The sequence below is a fragment of the Otolemur garnettii genome, unplaced genomic scaffold (assembly GCF_000181295.1).
Source record: "Otolemur garnettii isolate 467f Iridium unplaced genomic scaffold, OtoGar3 scaffold00001, whole genome shotgun sequence".
Lineage (NCBI taxonomy): Eukaryota > Metazoa > Chordata > Mammalia > Primates > Galagidae > Otolemur > Otolemur garnettii.
The window spans coordinates 34,007,750-34,020,267 of record NW_003852396.1 but is presented as its reverse complement, the minus strand read 5'-3'; the positions used below and the strand labels follow the sequence as shown (position 1 = coordinate 34,020,267).

The 12,518-nt window shown below is 39.5% G+C and overlaps 1 protein-coding gene across 1 annotated transcript; it reads right to left on the bottom strand.

The window, feature by feature from the left end:
* Positions 1-8,985: 8,985 nt before the first annotated feature.
* LOC100947376 (olfactory receptor 52H1-like) lies at positions 8,986-9,930 on the bottom strand. Its single transcript, XM_003781007.1, has one exon. The coding sequence runs from the start codon at positions 9,928-9,930 to the stop codon at positions 8,986-8,988; it is 945 nt and encodes a 314-aa protein (XP_003781055.1).
* Positions 9,931-12,518: the final 2,588 nt, after the last annotated feature.

Here is a 12,518-nt window from a genome sequence, read left to right as displayed (position 1 = left end):
TTATATATCTCATTATGTATATATAATATATTATATATAATTATTTACTACCATCCATGAACTTACAGAATGCCACCATGGTGTGCCACACAGTATTGTTTGTGACCAAGAACTCACTTCACAGGAAATAAAGTGTGGTCATGAGCCCATGTTCATGAAATTTACTGGAAGTATGATGAGCCCCACCATCCTGAGCAGCTGACTTAATAGAGAAGTGGCCTTTGTGGGACAAACTCATAGTTCCATGTAGGTGGCAATACCATGTAGGGCTAGAACAAAGTTCTCCAGGAGGCTATATATTTCTGCATCAGTGCCCAATATATGGTCCTGTGTCTCCTATACCCAGGATTCATAGGTCCAAGAATCAAGGGGTAGAAAGGGCATTTGTCCCACTAAGGGAAAAATGCAATTTCGCCACCACACAAAAAGGAATGTTGCACTGTGCTAGCTTGGAGTGCTCAACAAAATTGTTACAAAATAGATTAAACAAACACCAAAAGATAGTTTTGAGGCACAAGAGATGTGCCTCAGCACTTTGTTGAGGCAGTGGCAACTTGTATACACCAGCACTGACTAGAACCCGACTGCTTTCCTGAAGTGCAGTTTCCTTTAGCTAATTGTAATAGTCTTTGCCTAGTGGAAAATCATATTCTTATAATACCATAATTAACATTGAAAGGGATATATGAAGGTGGATACTCATTATACTGCGCATTCTTTTTTTTTTTTTTGAGATAAAGCCTCATAGTGTCACCCTCGGTAGAGTGCTATGGTATCATAGTTCACAGCAAACTCCAACTCCTGGGCTTAAGTGATACTCTTTCCTCAGCCTCCCAAGTAGCTGGGCCTACAGGCCCCCATCACAATGCCTGCCCAGTTTCTGGTTGTAGTTGTCATTGTTGTTTGGCAGGCCCCAGCTGGATTCGAACCTGTCAACTCTGGTATATGTTGCTGCTACTTTAGGTGGTTGAGCAACAAGCGCTGAGCCTATACTGTGCATTCTTGATTGGTGTTGAGCTATCATGTGATGGATGATATACAATGTTAAGAGATCTGCATCACACTCTGAGTATGGATTTAAGGTGACACCATGGATAAGTGGTGTAGTCTACTCTCTAAAGCACTGTATCACCCAAGAGTGAGTTTCCAGATAACCATTTAATGTCTGGGGAACTATTGCACATGGAATGAATAGCTCAGAACTCCTGTGCAAAGAGTGAGCACTCTGTGTATGTAACTTCTAATAAATTCATCTAAGTTGCCAAGCTGGACTTGTCTGAGTCATTATTTGTTCTCTCAGCTCAATCTCAGCAAAACTTTGCCTCTTGTTCTAGCAAACTCATACAGGCTTAGAATTTTACAGGCTTAGAGGTCTTTGTTCCAAAAGGAAGAATGCTTTCACTGGTAGATGAAAGAATGATTTCATTGAACTGGAAGACTGCTACCCACCGAATCTGAGATCATCATGTCTCTGAAGCAATAGACAAAAAAGGAAATTCCTGTGCAGGCTAGGGGGATTAATCCTGACTACCAAGGATATATTAAAGTATTACTCCACAGTTCCAGTAATGAAGAACATATCTGGAATACAGGAGATCTCCAAGGGTGTCTCTTAGTATTACTGTGCCTTGTGATTAAGGTTAATCGTAAACTACAACAATCTAACTCAGGCAGGACACCTAATGGCCAAGAATCTTTGAAAATGAAAGTTTGGGTCATTCCACCAGATAAGAAGTACTGTAACTGAGGTGCCTGCTGAGATCAAAGAGAATATGGAATAAGTATTGGAAGAACATGGATTAAGTACAACTGTAGAATCAGTTATAGCAGTGAAGACTATGATTCTCAGTAACTGTAATCATGTTTTTTCCTTATATAATCATGGATGTGTGTGCATGCATATGTGTGTGTATATATATATATATATATATATATAGTGTGCATATAGATAGGTAACATTTGTTTTCTTCTCTTCATTACCTCCTTGTTATATAACATCAAATGTATTTATTTCATATTATAGCAGTGGAATACTTTTAGGTTTCTGTAACAGTGTGTACATTATAAAATGTCAAGAAAAAGAGAAAAATCACTTCAGGAGTTTGCATTGTTCCCTGAGAAAAGGGTTAGGGTGCTTTTTGTTCTATGCAGGATAGTTGTGTCAAGTTAGGTTGAAGTGTTGGCCTGCCATTAACTTTATTTGAAGATGAAATATAATTTTAGGAGAAGCGTGTGTGTGCAGCAGGTAGACTTATGATAGTAAATTTTATGTGTCAATATAGCGAGGCTACAGTGACCATGGATGTGGTCAAAAATTACACTGAATATTTCTGTGAGTGTGTTTTTTGATAAGATTAACATTTAGGGTTAGGTGCCCATTCCTCAGCTGTTAGGGCAAGGTTTAAACCCCTCCCAGGCCTGCCAAACAACAATAATGACTATAACAACAAAATAATAGCCAAGTATTGTGGAGGACACCTGCACTCCCAGTTACTTGGGAGACTGAGGCAAGGGAATCACTTAAGCCCAAGAGTTTGAGGTTGCTGTGAACTGTGACGCCATAGCACTCTACCAAGGATTGTATAGTGAGACTCTGTCCCCCCAAAAAAATTACCCTTAAAATTGGGGGACTTTAAAAAGCAGATTGCTTTCTATAATTTGAGTGGGTGGTCTTATCAAATTAATTGAGGGCCTAAATAGAATAAAAGACTGACTTTTCCAAAACAAGGGCTAATAGTATAGGTAGGTGGATTTCAGACTTGACATATAACATTGACTCTGCCTTGGATACAGCCTGTTTGTCCACCTTGCAGATTTTGGACTTACTAGCCTTCATAATCATGTGATATAATTCTTTAAAGCTCTTTCTGTAAATGTCCAGAGTTTATTGGTTCTATTGCAGTAGTGATCCCTAAGTAATTCACAGAAAATGCAGAGAAACAAGACATCTACTTTTAGGTACATTCTAAGCTCAAATCTGTATATCTTGTTGACATTTCTCCAGGGATGAGGGGCTCAGTGAGCTAATGTGTTTATATGGAATGTACAGGGTAGGACTCAGGGGTTAATCATGATGGGCAAACTGAGAAATTCCTTTACCCAAAGATGTTCTCTGTGTTTGTTACTTCTTCCTTTCCCAGATCTTGCACAGATTTCATATCCATCCTTGTTTTCTTCATCTACCTTGACTCCGTGAACTCACCCCATATCCTGGGTTGATAGTTCCCATGAAGTTTTAGAACTGCAGCTCAGACAAAAAACTGGTGATATCAGATCATGACAAGATACCAGGAAACCTGGGCCAGGGGAAACCTAAATGTGCCAAACTCTTCTCACCATACACAATTTTTCACCAGTGATATTTTGAACTTTAGGGAAAAATATATTTCTCAGGTCTCTGTGTTTCCTCTATAAGATGTCCTGCTTAAAGAGGAGTCTGATAAAATGCCTCTCCCTTTGGCTTCATGGGTTTTTAACATTTTTCTTTTCAGAAAATGGGCAAAGTATAGTAAATGTGGTTAGAGTGTGATGGTAGAAAGCTATTAAACATTAATCTGAGTAAACTTGTGGAAGAAAATAAAGAAGATGTGAGAAATTATTGGTTAATCTTTGTAAAAGGGAGTTCATATAATTATTAATAATACCCGAAAAAATATTTGCATTACATTATGTGACACATAAATTGTGTTTACATAAAGAACAACAAACCATAAATATGACATCCTCAGGATTTTAATTTAACAAAATTATATTTATAGCTATACATTTCATATCTATCTATCTATTACTGTGACATAGACCACTATCTAATAGATTTATAACAGGAAGGAATAAAATAGAATAGTTCCATGTCTGACTTCAAGCAACTTAGTAGAGGCTCAGCTCCCATAGCACAGTGGTTATGGCCTCGGCAACATTCACTGAGGTTGGTGGGTTCAAACCCAGCCAGGAGCCTGATAAGCAACAATGACAACTGCAACAAAAAAGAAACTAGGCGCTTTGGTGGCCACCTGTAATCCCAGCTACTTGGGAGGCTAAGGCAAGAGAATCACTTAAGCCCAAGAGTTTGAGCTTGCTGCAAGCAGTGACACCACAGCACTCTACCAAGGGTGACAGAGTGAAACTGTCTATTAAAAAAAAAAAAAAAAAAAAAAAAAACTTAGAGTTGGGGGCATGTTGTGTGGGGTGGGGCATGAGGTTTCTAATGATGACATTTTTTAAACAAAACCAGGCTGCCCACTGCAGCTCTCCCCATTGCTTTCTCCTCATGGATTTTCACTTTCTAACTGAATCCTCCTCTCTACAAGTGTTCCTACTTCCAATAAGGACTTTCTGAGGTGTCTTAGTGAGGGAACCACTAAAAGTCAGATTGTACAGTGGTGTAATGACCATTCCCCAGATTTCTAGAACTGTTCTGCAGAGCGACTTGCAGAGAAAAGAGAGTAAGGCCCGGCCCTGTTCAGGGAGGAAAAAAAATCTTTGACAAAAAACAACAGTAGGAATTTGGAGAGTTCTCTGAAATTTAAGAATTAACTGCTGTGCATGTAATACTGTAAAATCTCTGCATGGCTACCTAGAAAAATCCAGCATCTTATTCTTTCTGGTTTTGAGAGACTTTAGGTTGTCTCAGCAGCCCTGCTTAGCAACTTTTCTGTTCACTTGTTCTGTAAGATTTCCAAGTACAGACCATAAACCTGATGCAATTCTCTGAAGGTCCCAAACATTGTTTATCCCCTGCTTAGGCCATGTCTGCCACCCAGAAGCAGAACTCAGCTGTGAGATCAGGAATGAGAGTAGCTCCTTGGAAAGGGCACCTTTCCCAGATTTTAGTTCAAATACAAAACTATGTAAGAAGTGGCATGATGACAAGAATCTGAAATTTACCAGAAAAAAAATTAAAGCAGGGTGCCTCTTTATTCTACCACCTTTCTTTGACTTATAGTCACAACTGCATAGCAAGCAGGACAAGTCAGAGGATGGGACTGGAGACTGTGCACTGACGCCATGGGTTCATAGTTTATCTTCCACTTTCCTGGGCTCCACTCACAAGAACTTAACTTTCATTTCTAGCAGCTTTCCTGAGATGAATCTCTTTGTGATTAATCAGGCTGCTGGATTGGAGAATGAATTCTGACTAGCCTGCCCTGGCCTGCCATCACTCTTTGTAAAATCTCTACTTCCTCTTGGTGTCTGAAGGCATACTGTGGAAGGCAAAAGTTAGAAGACTTTGTAGAAAAAACTGAATTTACTTAGATGAGTTTCTAAACATGTTCTGAAGGGGAAAATAGGCCCAGCTTGTAGACTTCCTGCTACCAATTCTGACTCATGGGCAGTCTGGGAGACACAGCTTTGAAAGAAAGGAGGTTGAAGAAGAGAAAAGTTTTCTTGCCTTGAGGGATGGTTATTTTTCCAGGCTGAGTCTCTCTACATCCCTTTTCTATAACTTTGAATTGCACTTTGCTGAAGAGAGCCACAAGCTTCTCCCTAAAGGGAGGCAAACAGTCCCTTCCCCAAACAACAGGGGCAAAGCCAGAGGACCCTTTGAATCCTAATAGAACATTGTAGTCATTCCTCCACCCACAGATATGGAAGTATAAAATTGAGACTGGGAAATATGTAACAGTGGGATTGGCCTGAAAAAAATAGCAAAAATGTTTTTTGTGCCTTTCAAACTTCCCACACTGTATTGGGGCAGTGTAGGGGAAAGTTCTTGGCCTACAGGAAGTGGTGCAGCTGAACTGTTAGGAAGGAGGCCCAGCTAGATCATAGCTTTGTCTTATGCTGAGACAGTACAATTAGAATCACTAACTGTAAGGAAACAACAATAGCCTAGAACTTAGGGCCCTAGCTTTAAAAGGTCTGTTTCTGCTTCTGTACAGAAGAGTTGGCATTTTGAGATGAATAGTCACATTTTTCTCCCTTTGCCAACAAAAAATTAATTTTTTTCTTTCTTCTCAAAACACTTGTTCTGATGTGGCCTCAAGGAGGACAGGTGCCCAGCGTTCAGTAACACTACTACTTTTGTTACCAGATGAAGAGGGTCCAGTTGCCTGTCACTTCAGCCAATATACAGTGATGGTGATAGGTCCAACAAACTTTATTTGTCAGAAGGCAGAGATTCTGGAGAACAAGACTCTCCAGAGTCTTGGAGCCTCTCCAAGACCGCTCTGTTATTCCATTTCCAAAAGCACAGTTTTATACATAAAAGGTCAAAGCAAAGACCACACCAACCTCTATTTCAAGTAATAACCAGCGTATCTCAAGGACCTATTACAACATTCTGATTCAAAAGTTAATTTCCTAAATCAATCCACCTAAACTACTCAAGATAGGCATCTTTAGGGTGGGAGCTAAATTTACAAAACAGTAAGAATGGGATCCAGGGGGTGAAGGCCAGACAGGACCTAAACTGGCCAGACCAGCTGTGTCATGTCTGCTCTAGCCTGGCAGACTCCATCTTATTCTCAGAATATGCACTTTCAGGTGCTCTTCTGTATTAATCATCAGCTTTTTTTTTTTAATTATTTTTCTTACATATACATGTGTTTATTAGGTTTCCACTTTTGCCTTCAAAGAATTAAAAAGGCTAAATTTAATGACAATAACAATGTTTAACATAAGCAGTGAGAACAAAGACCTCATAAAGAATGAATGAACATAAATACATTCAGAAAGGAAATCAGACAATTGCTACAATGAAATATTAAGCAATAATATTAATAATAAAGCAAAGAAAGTAATATTCACATTGTCAGGTAGGAGTATGTCTATTATAGAACATTTTGATCAGTTAACTTCTTCTTATTATTTTGTTTTTTCCAAATTCTCAAAAAATAGACAACTAATATTTATAAATAAATTAAAAGGTAATTCCACAAAAACAGATTACGTCAAATCTTATAGACAATAGAAAAAGAAATATTTCATAATCATTCTACTTAATCTGGATATATCTGATATTAAAATTGGAGAAAATTTTATAAAGGGAAAATTACAAACATATTTCACTTGTAAATGAGGATGCAATATGATAAACAACATATTAACATGTTGAATTAAAAATTCGTGTTTAAGAAATATACTTTGGTCAAAATTAATTCCAATTTATGTGAGGATTAGTCACTATTTTCTTTGTTTCTTTCTTTTTTTTCCTTGCTCACACCCCTTCCCTCCTTCTGTGTCTGGTCTCCTCTTCTCCCATGCCCCACTGTGTCATTCATTGTCATTAACTGTCTTCATATCAAAGTTGAATACATGGGATTCTTACTTCTCCATTCCTGTGATGCTTCACTAAGAATAATGTGTTCTACCTCCATCCAGGTTATTACAAATGCTGCAAAATCTCCATTATTTTTGATGTCTGAATAATATTCCATGGTATACATATATCACAGCTTACTAATCCATTACTGGGTTGAAGGACATTTAGGATGTTTCCACATTTTAGTTAGATGGGTTCTTGGAATCATTAACTGTAATGAAACAATAATAGCCTAGAACTTAGGGCCCTGGCTTTAAACTCTGTGTTTCTGCTTCTGTACAGAAGAACCCATCCAGCTAAAACGTGGAATCATCAGCTTTTTCACACAAATGATGAGAGAACTAAACCAAGAAAATCCTTGATTTTCTAGAACTTGATAAGATTTTCTTTCTTCTCCTGATCAGGGTTCCTCCACTGAGGGCTGGACAAGGATCCCTGTCTTCCAGGCCTAAGCAAACAGACTTCTTTTTTCTGCACTCCAAATATAAGCAAGATAGGAAAAAAGCAGTTTGGACAGTATTTCATGTAGAGAGGCCCCTTCTGAAATGAAGAGCTACACTTCACCTATTCGCCCTGAGATAAAGCAATGCATTCATCTGTTAATACACTCATTTCTCATCAGTATTGAGAAGATGCTTCTTGTCCACCAGCTCCTGCCCAAATGTGATTTTTACTCCCAAGACCTCCCTGTTGACAAGCAGTATACAACCCCCTAGACAAAAGACCCACAGGATACTTCCCACTTAGGTTTCTCCCCTCTTCTGACAAAAGTTCGGTTGCCCTTCATTTCTTCTGTATTCCTTTTTGTCTAATGAATACTTTCCATTGAAGGGGGACCATTGAAGAGGAGGAAGCAGCCCTGATGGAAACAGTTGACAATTAACAGGATAAAGTATAGACCAGACAAGGAGCCAGAGAAAAGTGATATTTCAGCATAGGGAAGAATTTATCTAGAGGCAGGCCTGTGGAGGCAAAGATCATATGGTGCCAGTACTGACCATATTCCACACAGGGAGCAGTCATGATGAAAAATAAATATTATAAAAAAAGATTGTTACAATAGATAAATGCAGTTCATAGGATATATAAGAATAAGAGTTTGAGGAGGGGGTGTGAGTCATTTTTGCCACATCTTTACTGTTGAGCTTTGTCTTAACGTTAAACAGCTTTTCTTTGTCTTTCAATAAACTCTGAGTGTTTTAACATAGTGTGTTTTCTTTTCTATCGCATCTTAGTTTTCCAGCCCACTCACAAGGGGAGTTCCAATTGAGGGACACTGGCCAGAGTACTCCCTGGTATGTCTTTGGGGGTACTCCTCAAAGGCAGGTCCTCAGTAGCAAGGTAGGGCAGCAACCAAGGCTTTCCACTGCACTCCTTCCTACATGGAGCAGTCCTAGCTGGGGGTTTATTTCAGCCTGCCCTCCTCTGTTTTAGTGTTTTGTTTGTTGGTGATATGTTTTTCAATTCTTTGATCACCTAACCCACTGCTTACAGTTCCAGCACAACATTCACTATCACTAATCTTTGTAGACCCTGAGTTCATTCTTCAAATCCTGGAGATCAAGATAAAAAATTCTATCAAAATCCTCTGCCGCCTGCCTGTACTTTTCCACCTGGTTAAAACACAAAACTTAATAGCAGTTGCAGCTTTATTTTCATATTTTCCTATGTTATCTATAATTTTGCCAAGTCAATTTTACCTAAATTTGTCCTTGAGAGTCTATTCATTGTGACTTCTGCAAAGAAAAGAGGAGAATAAATTTGTCCCGGATCTGCTTTGTCTTCACTCCATAAACAACAGGATTTAGAGCAGGAGGGATGGACACATAGAGGTTAGCAAATAGGATGAGCACATTTCTCGGGACACTGTGCCCAAAGCGATGAGCAAGGATGGAGAAGAAGGCAGGTGTGTAAAACATGAGGATAACACACACATGGGAGCCGCAAGTACCGAGGGCTTTTTGGCGGGCACTCTGGGACGAAAGCTGAAAGACAGCATGGAGGATGAAGGCATAGGAAACAGCAATGAAGATCACATCTGAGATGACAGTCATGAGAGGTACACAAAATCCATACCAGATGTTAATGGAGATGTCAGCAGAGGAAAGACGTGCGACACCTATGTGCTCACAGTACGTGTGTGGGATGATGATACGTGTGCTGCAAAAGGGTAGTCGTTTCAGAAGAAAAACATCTGGCAGGATGACAGAGAAGCTCCTCACGATGATGCTCACTGCAAGCTTGATGACCACCTGCGGAGTGAGAATGGTGGAATATCTCAGGGGAAAGCAGATGGCCACATAGCGATCAAACGCCATGGCCAGCAGGATGGCTGAGTCCACTACAAAGCTGAAGTGCAGGAAGAACATCTGAGTGAGACAACCAGAGAAGGTTATTTCTTGGGAGCCAAGCCAGAAACTACTGAGCAGTTTGGGCACTGTGGCAGTGGACAAGATGAGGTCGGTGGTGGTCAGCATGGAGAGGAAGAAAAACATGGGCTCGTGGAGGCTGCGCTCAGCTGCAATGAGATAGAGGAGGATGCTATTGCCCACAACAGCCATGGCATAGATGACAAAAAAGGGAATTCCAATCCACATGTGGAACTTCTCCAGGCCAGGTATTCCAACAAGAGTGAAGGAGCTGGGGTTGTAGCAGCTCAAATTGTACATGTTCTCTTCAGTCTGGGATTGTCTGGTCGGCAAGCCCTAAAGACAAACCAACTGTCAGGATGGGCTGTGGAGGCTAACAGTTTACTCTGGTACTGAAAATCATTGGAGAATGCAACTGTCATATTCAGGGTTCCCACAATAGAAGGACTGCCCATCCCCGGGAAGACCTGTCATATGCATGACCGACTGGCTGTCCCCTTTCTCTTTGCCCTTGGCCCTACTTCATATCTTTATATATTTACTAATAAAACAGACAAAAGAGTTATTGTAATAGACCAGTAATTTTTTATGATTAAACATAATTACCTGTGTTCCTTTCTCAATGCAGGTTATTTAGGATAAACCCAAGCTCAAAACAGGGAAAAAAAACAAGTCTGAGAGAAAGGAGAGGGCAGAAAAAGGAGGAAGAATACTAAAAATATGAAAAGATATCAATTAGATAAACATGAACTCTGAGGAAAAGGGCAAAATGGATTTTTCTAGAGCAAATATGTTTCAGATAATGGGTCTAATAAAATAACTAAAGAAAGCAGGAGAAAAAGTAATGACAGAAAAAGAAAGTAAAGTGCTGTGGGTGGTTTGGAAGTTTTTTCCCACAGAGATTAAAATATAGACTGTATATTTACCTGGATGAGTATTACTTAAAATTAGAATGTATACCTACTTGGATGTGGAAATGACAGAAAGTATCTATCGAGAAGCACACAGAATCAAGTTATGCATCATTAGCCTGACTCAAGCAGAGAACATCATGTTCAAAATATTTTATGACTTCAAGGACAATATCCTAAACCTCGCAGCATCTCTGTTCCCTCATGTTAGTAGGAGAGATGACTCTACCAGTCACTCTAACAATGCCTCAAAAAATACCTAGTGCTATCAGCAAAATCACACAGGGCACATTCTCACCTCCTAGATATGAAAAAAAGAAAATTAAGAAGTTGTACCTGAATGTGTTCAATACTTGGACTCAGGCTATGGGAATCTCTAGCTTTGTACTAAAAAGAAGCTGTCTTTGAAGGTGGCTTTGGCATTGAAAACACCCTCTGAGTTTTAACCCTGTATCACCTAATTTATGGAGTATGTTGAAAAGGGAAGGAAAGGGAATTGGGAAATTGACACTAGGGAGCCTAGGCCTCTATGGAGAGGCCTCATAGAACACGAGCCATGTTTGGGTCTTACCTTCCCCAAAAAATGTATAAGGTCCTTCAAAAAGTTTTCTAACAGAGGCAGTGCATTTTTGGAGCAAGTCACAACAGCTCTATCTGATTGTGTTTAGCAGGGATTTATAGCCTTGTGCATAATGAAAGTAGAGTGGATTGAGATATATAGGACTTGGTGACGTCTTTGTGAAGTCCCAAGTCACAGGGAGCTTATGTAGTGAGCTTCCATCTCATAGTTTTGCCATCAGCAGAGCTCATAATTAGCCTAAATGGACCTATTACATCTAGCTCAGAGAAGGCAACTGGTTCCCATTGCCCAAAGGCAGTTCCCTGAAAGTCTGCTCTATGTCACGTCTCTAGGTCTGATACAGATTGAACTCCTACAGATACAGTTCTTATCTGAATAACATAGAGCAACATAGTCTTGCTCTTCTTAAAATGTTGGATACATGACCTCCTATAGTTTGAAAACCAAGTGACTAAGAAACACAAAAAATGTCTCTACAGTTTAGGCTGAATTGCGTTTCAACCTCTTGGAGCATAGATTCACTGTCTCCTAATAGGAAGCACACTTGCCCTGAGTTACAGAGAATATATTTTAGGAGTAAAATAAATAACTAATCATTAACACTGTAAGGGTAGCCAAAAGAAAATATCCAAACCAATGTCTATGGGTTCAGACAAAGCCCATTCTGCTCTCATTTCCTCTACCCACAGAACATTCTCTTCTTGAATGATCTGCAGTACCACTAGTCACATTAGCTGGTCTGATGTGAAATTGAGCCTCTCACCTTTCTCATCTTCTTATGATAGAGCCATCAGTGTCAGGACTCCTCTTACCCACAGTCACGTCTTCCAGAGAATAGCCTCAATTTGTACCTTGAACAAACCAGAGGCTCGGTTTGTTTATTTGATAAAATCACAGAGGCAGTTTAGAGTTTTTTCCTCACTAACTGACCACAGTTTTCCACTCACCAGGCTTTCTCTATCTCTAAGTTTACAGGATTAGTGAAAAGTCAGTTAAATTTTAGGCTGGGAAATATTCTAGTAAGAGGCAAGAGGAATACTTATCCATTTTCCCATATTTCCAGGAGATAACTCAGGTTATAAGGGCCCCTCCATTTTCTACTCACACACAAGGGATGGAAGCCACTGTATTTCCTCCTTTCTCCTGGGATAAAATGCAGCCTGAGGGTTTTAGTGGCCCGTGGATTTTGCATCCCTTCGAGATTCAAACTAAGACCAATCAGACACAATCAGTTGAGGTAGAATTCTCAAAAGACTGAGAGTGCTTATGTACTTTCACTGTTCTTTAATTAGTCTATTTGTATAAACATGAACCAATGCTACACAAATTTAGTTAAAATTTTCTCTGTATTTGAGATAGGAGAGAAAAGCTTCCCATTTTTTTCCTTAAAATTTTCT

Bases quoted from the DNA above. Each gene is read 5' to 3' on its own strand.
- LOC100947376 (XM_003781007.1), bottom strand. From the start codon at position 9,930: ATGTACAATTTGAGCTGCTACAACCCCAGCTCCTTCACTCTTGTTGGA.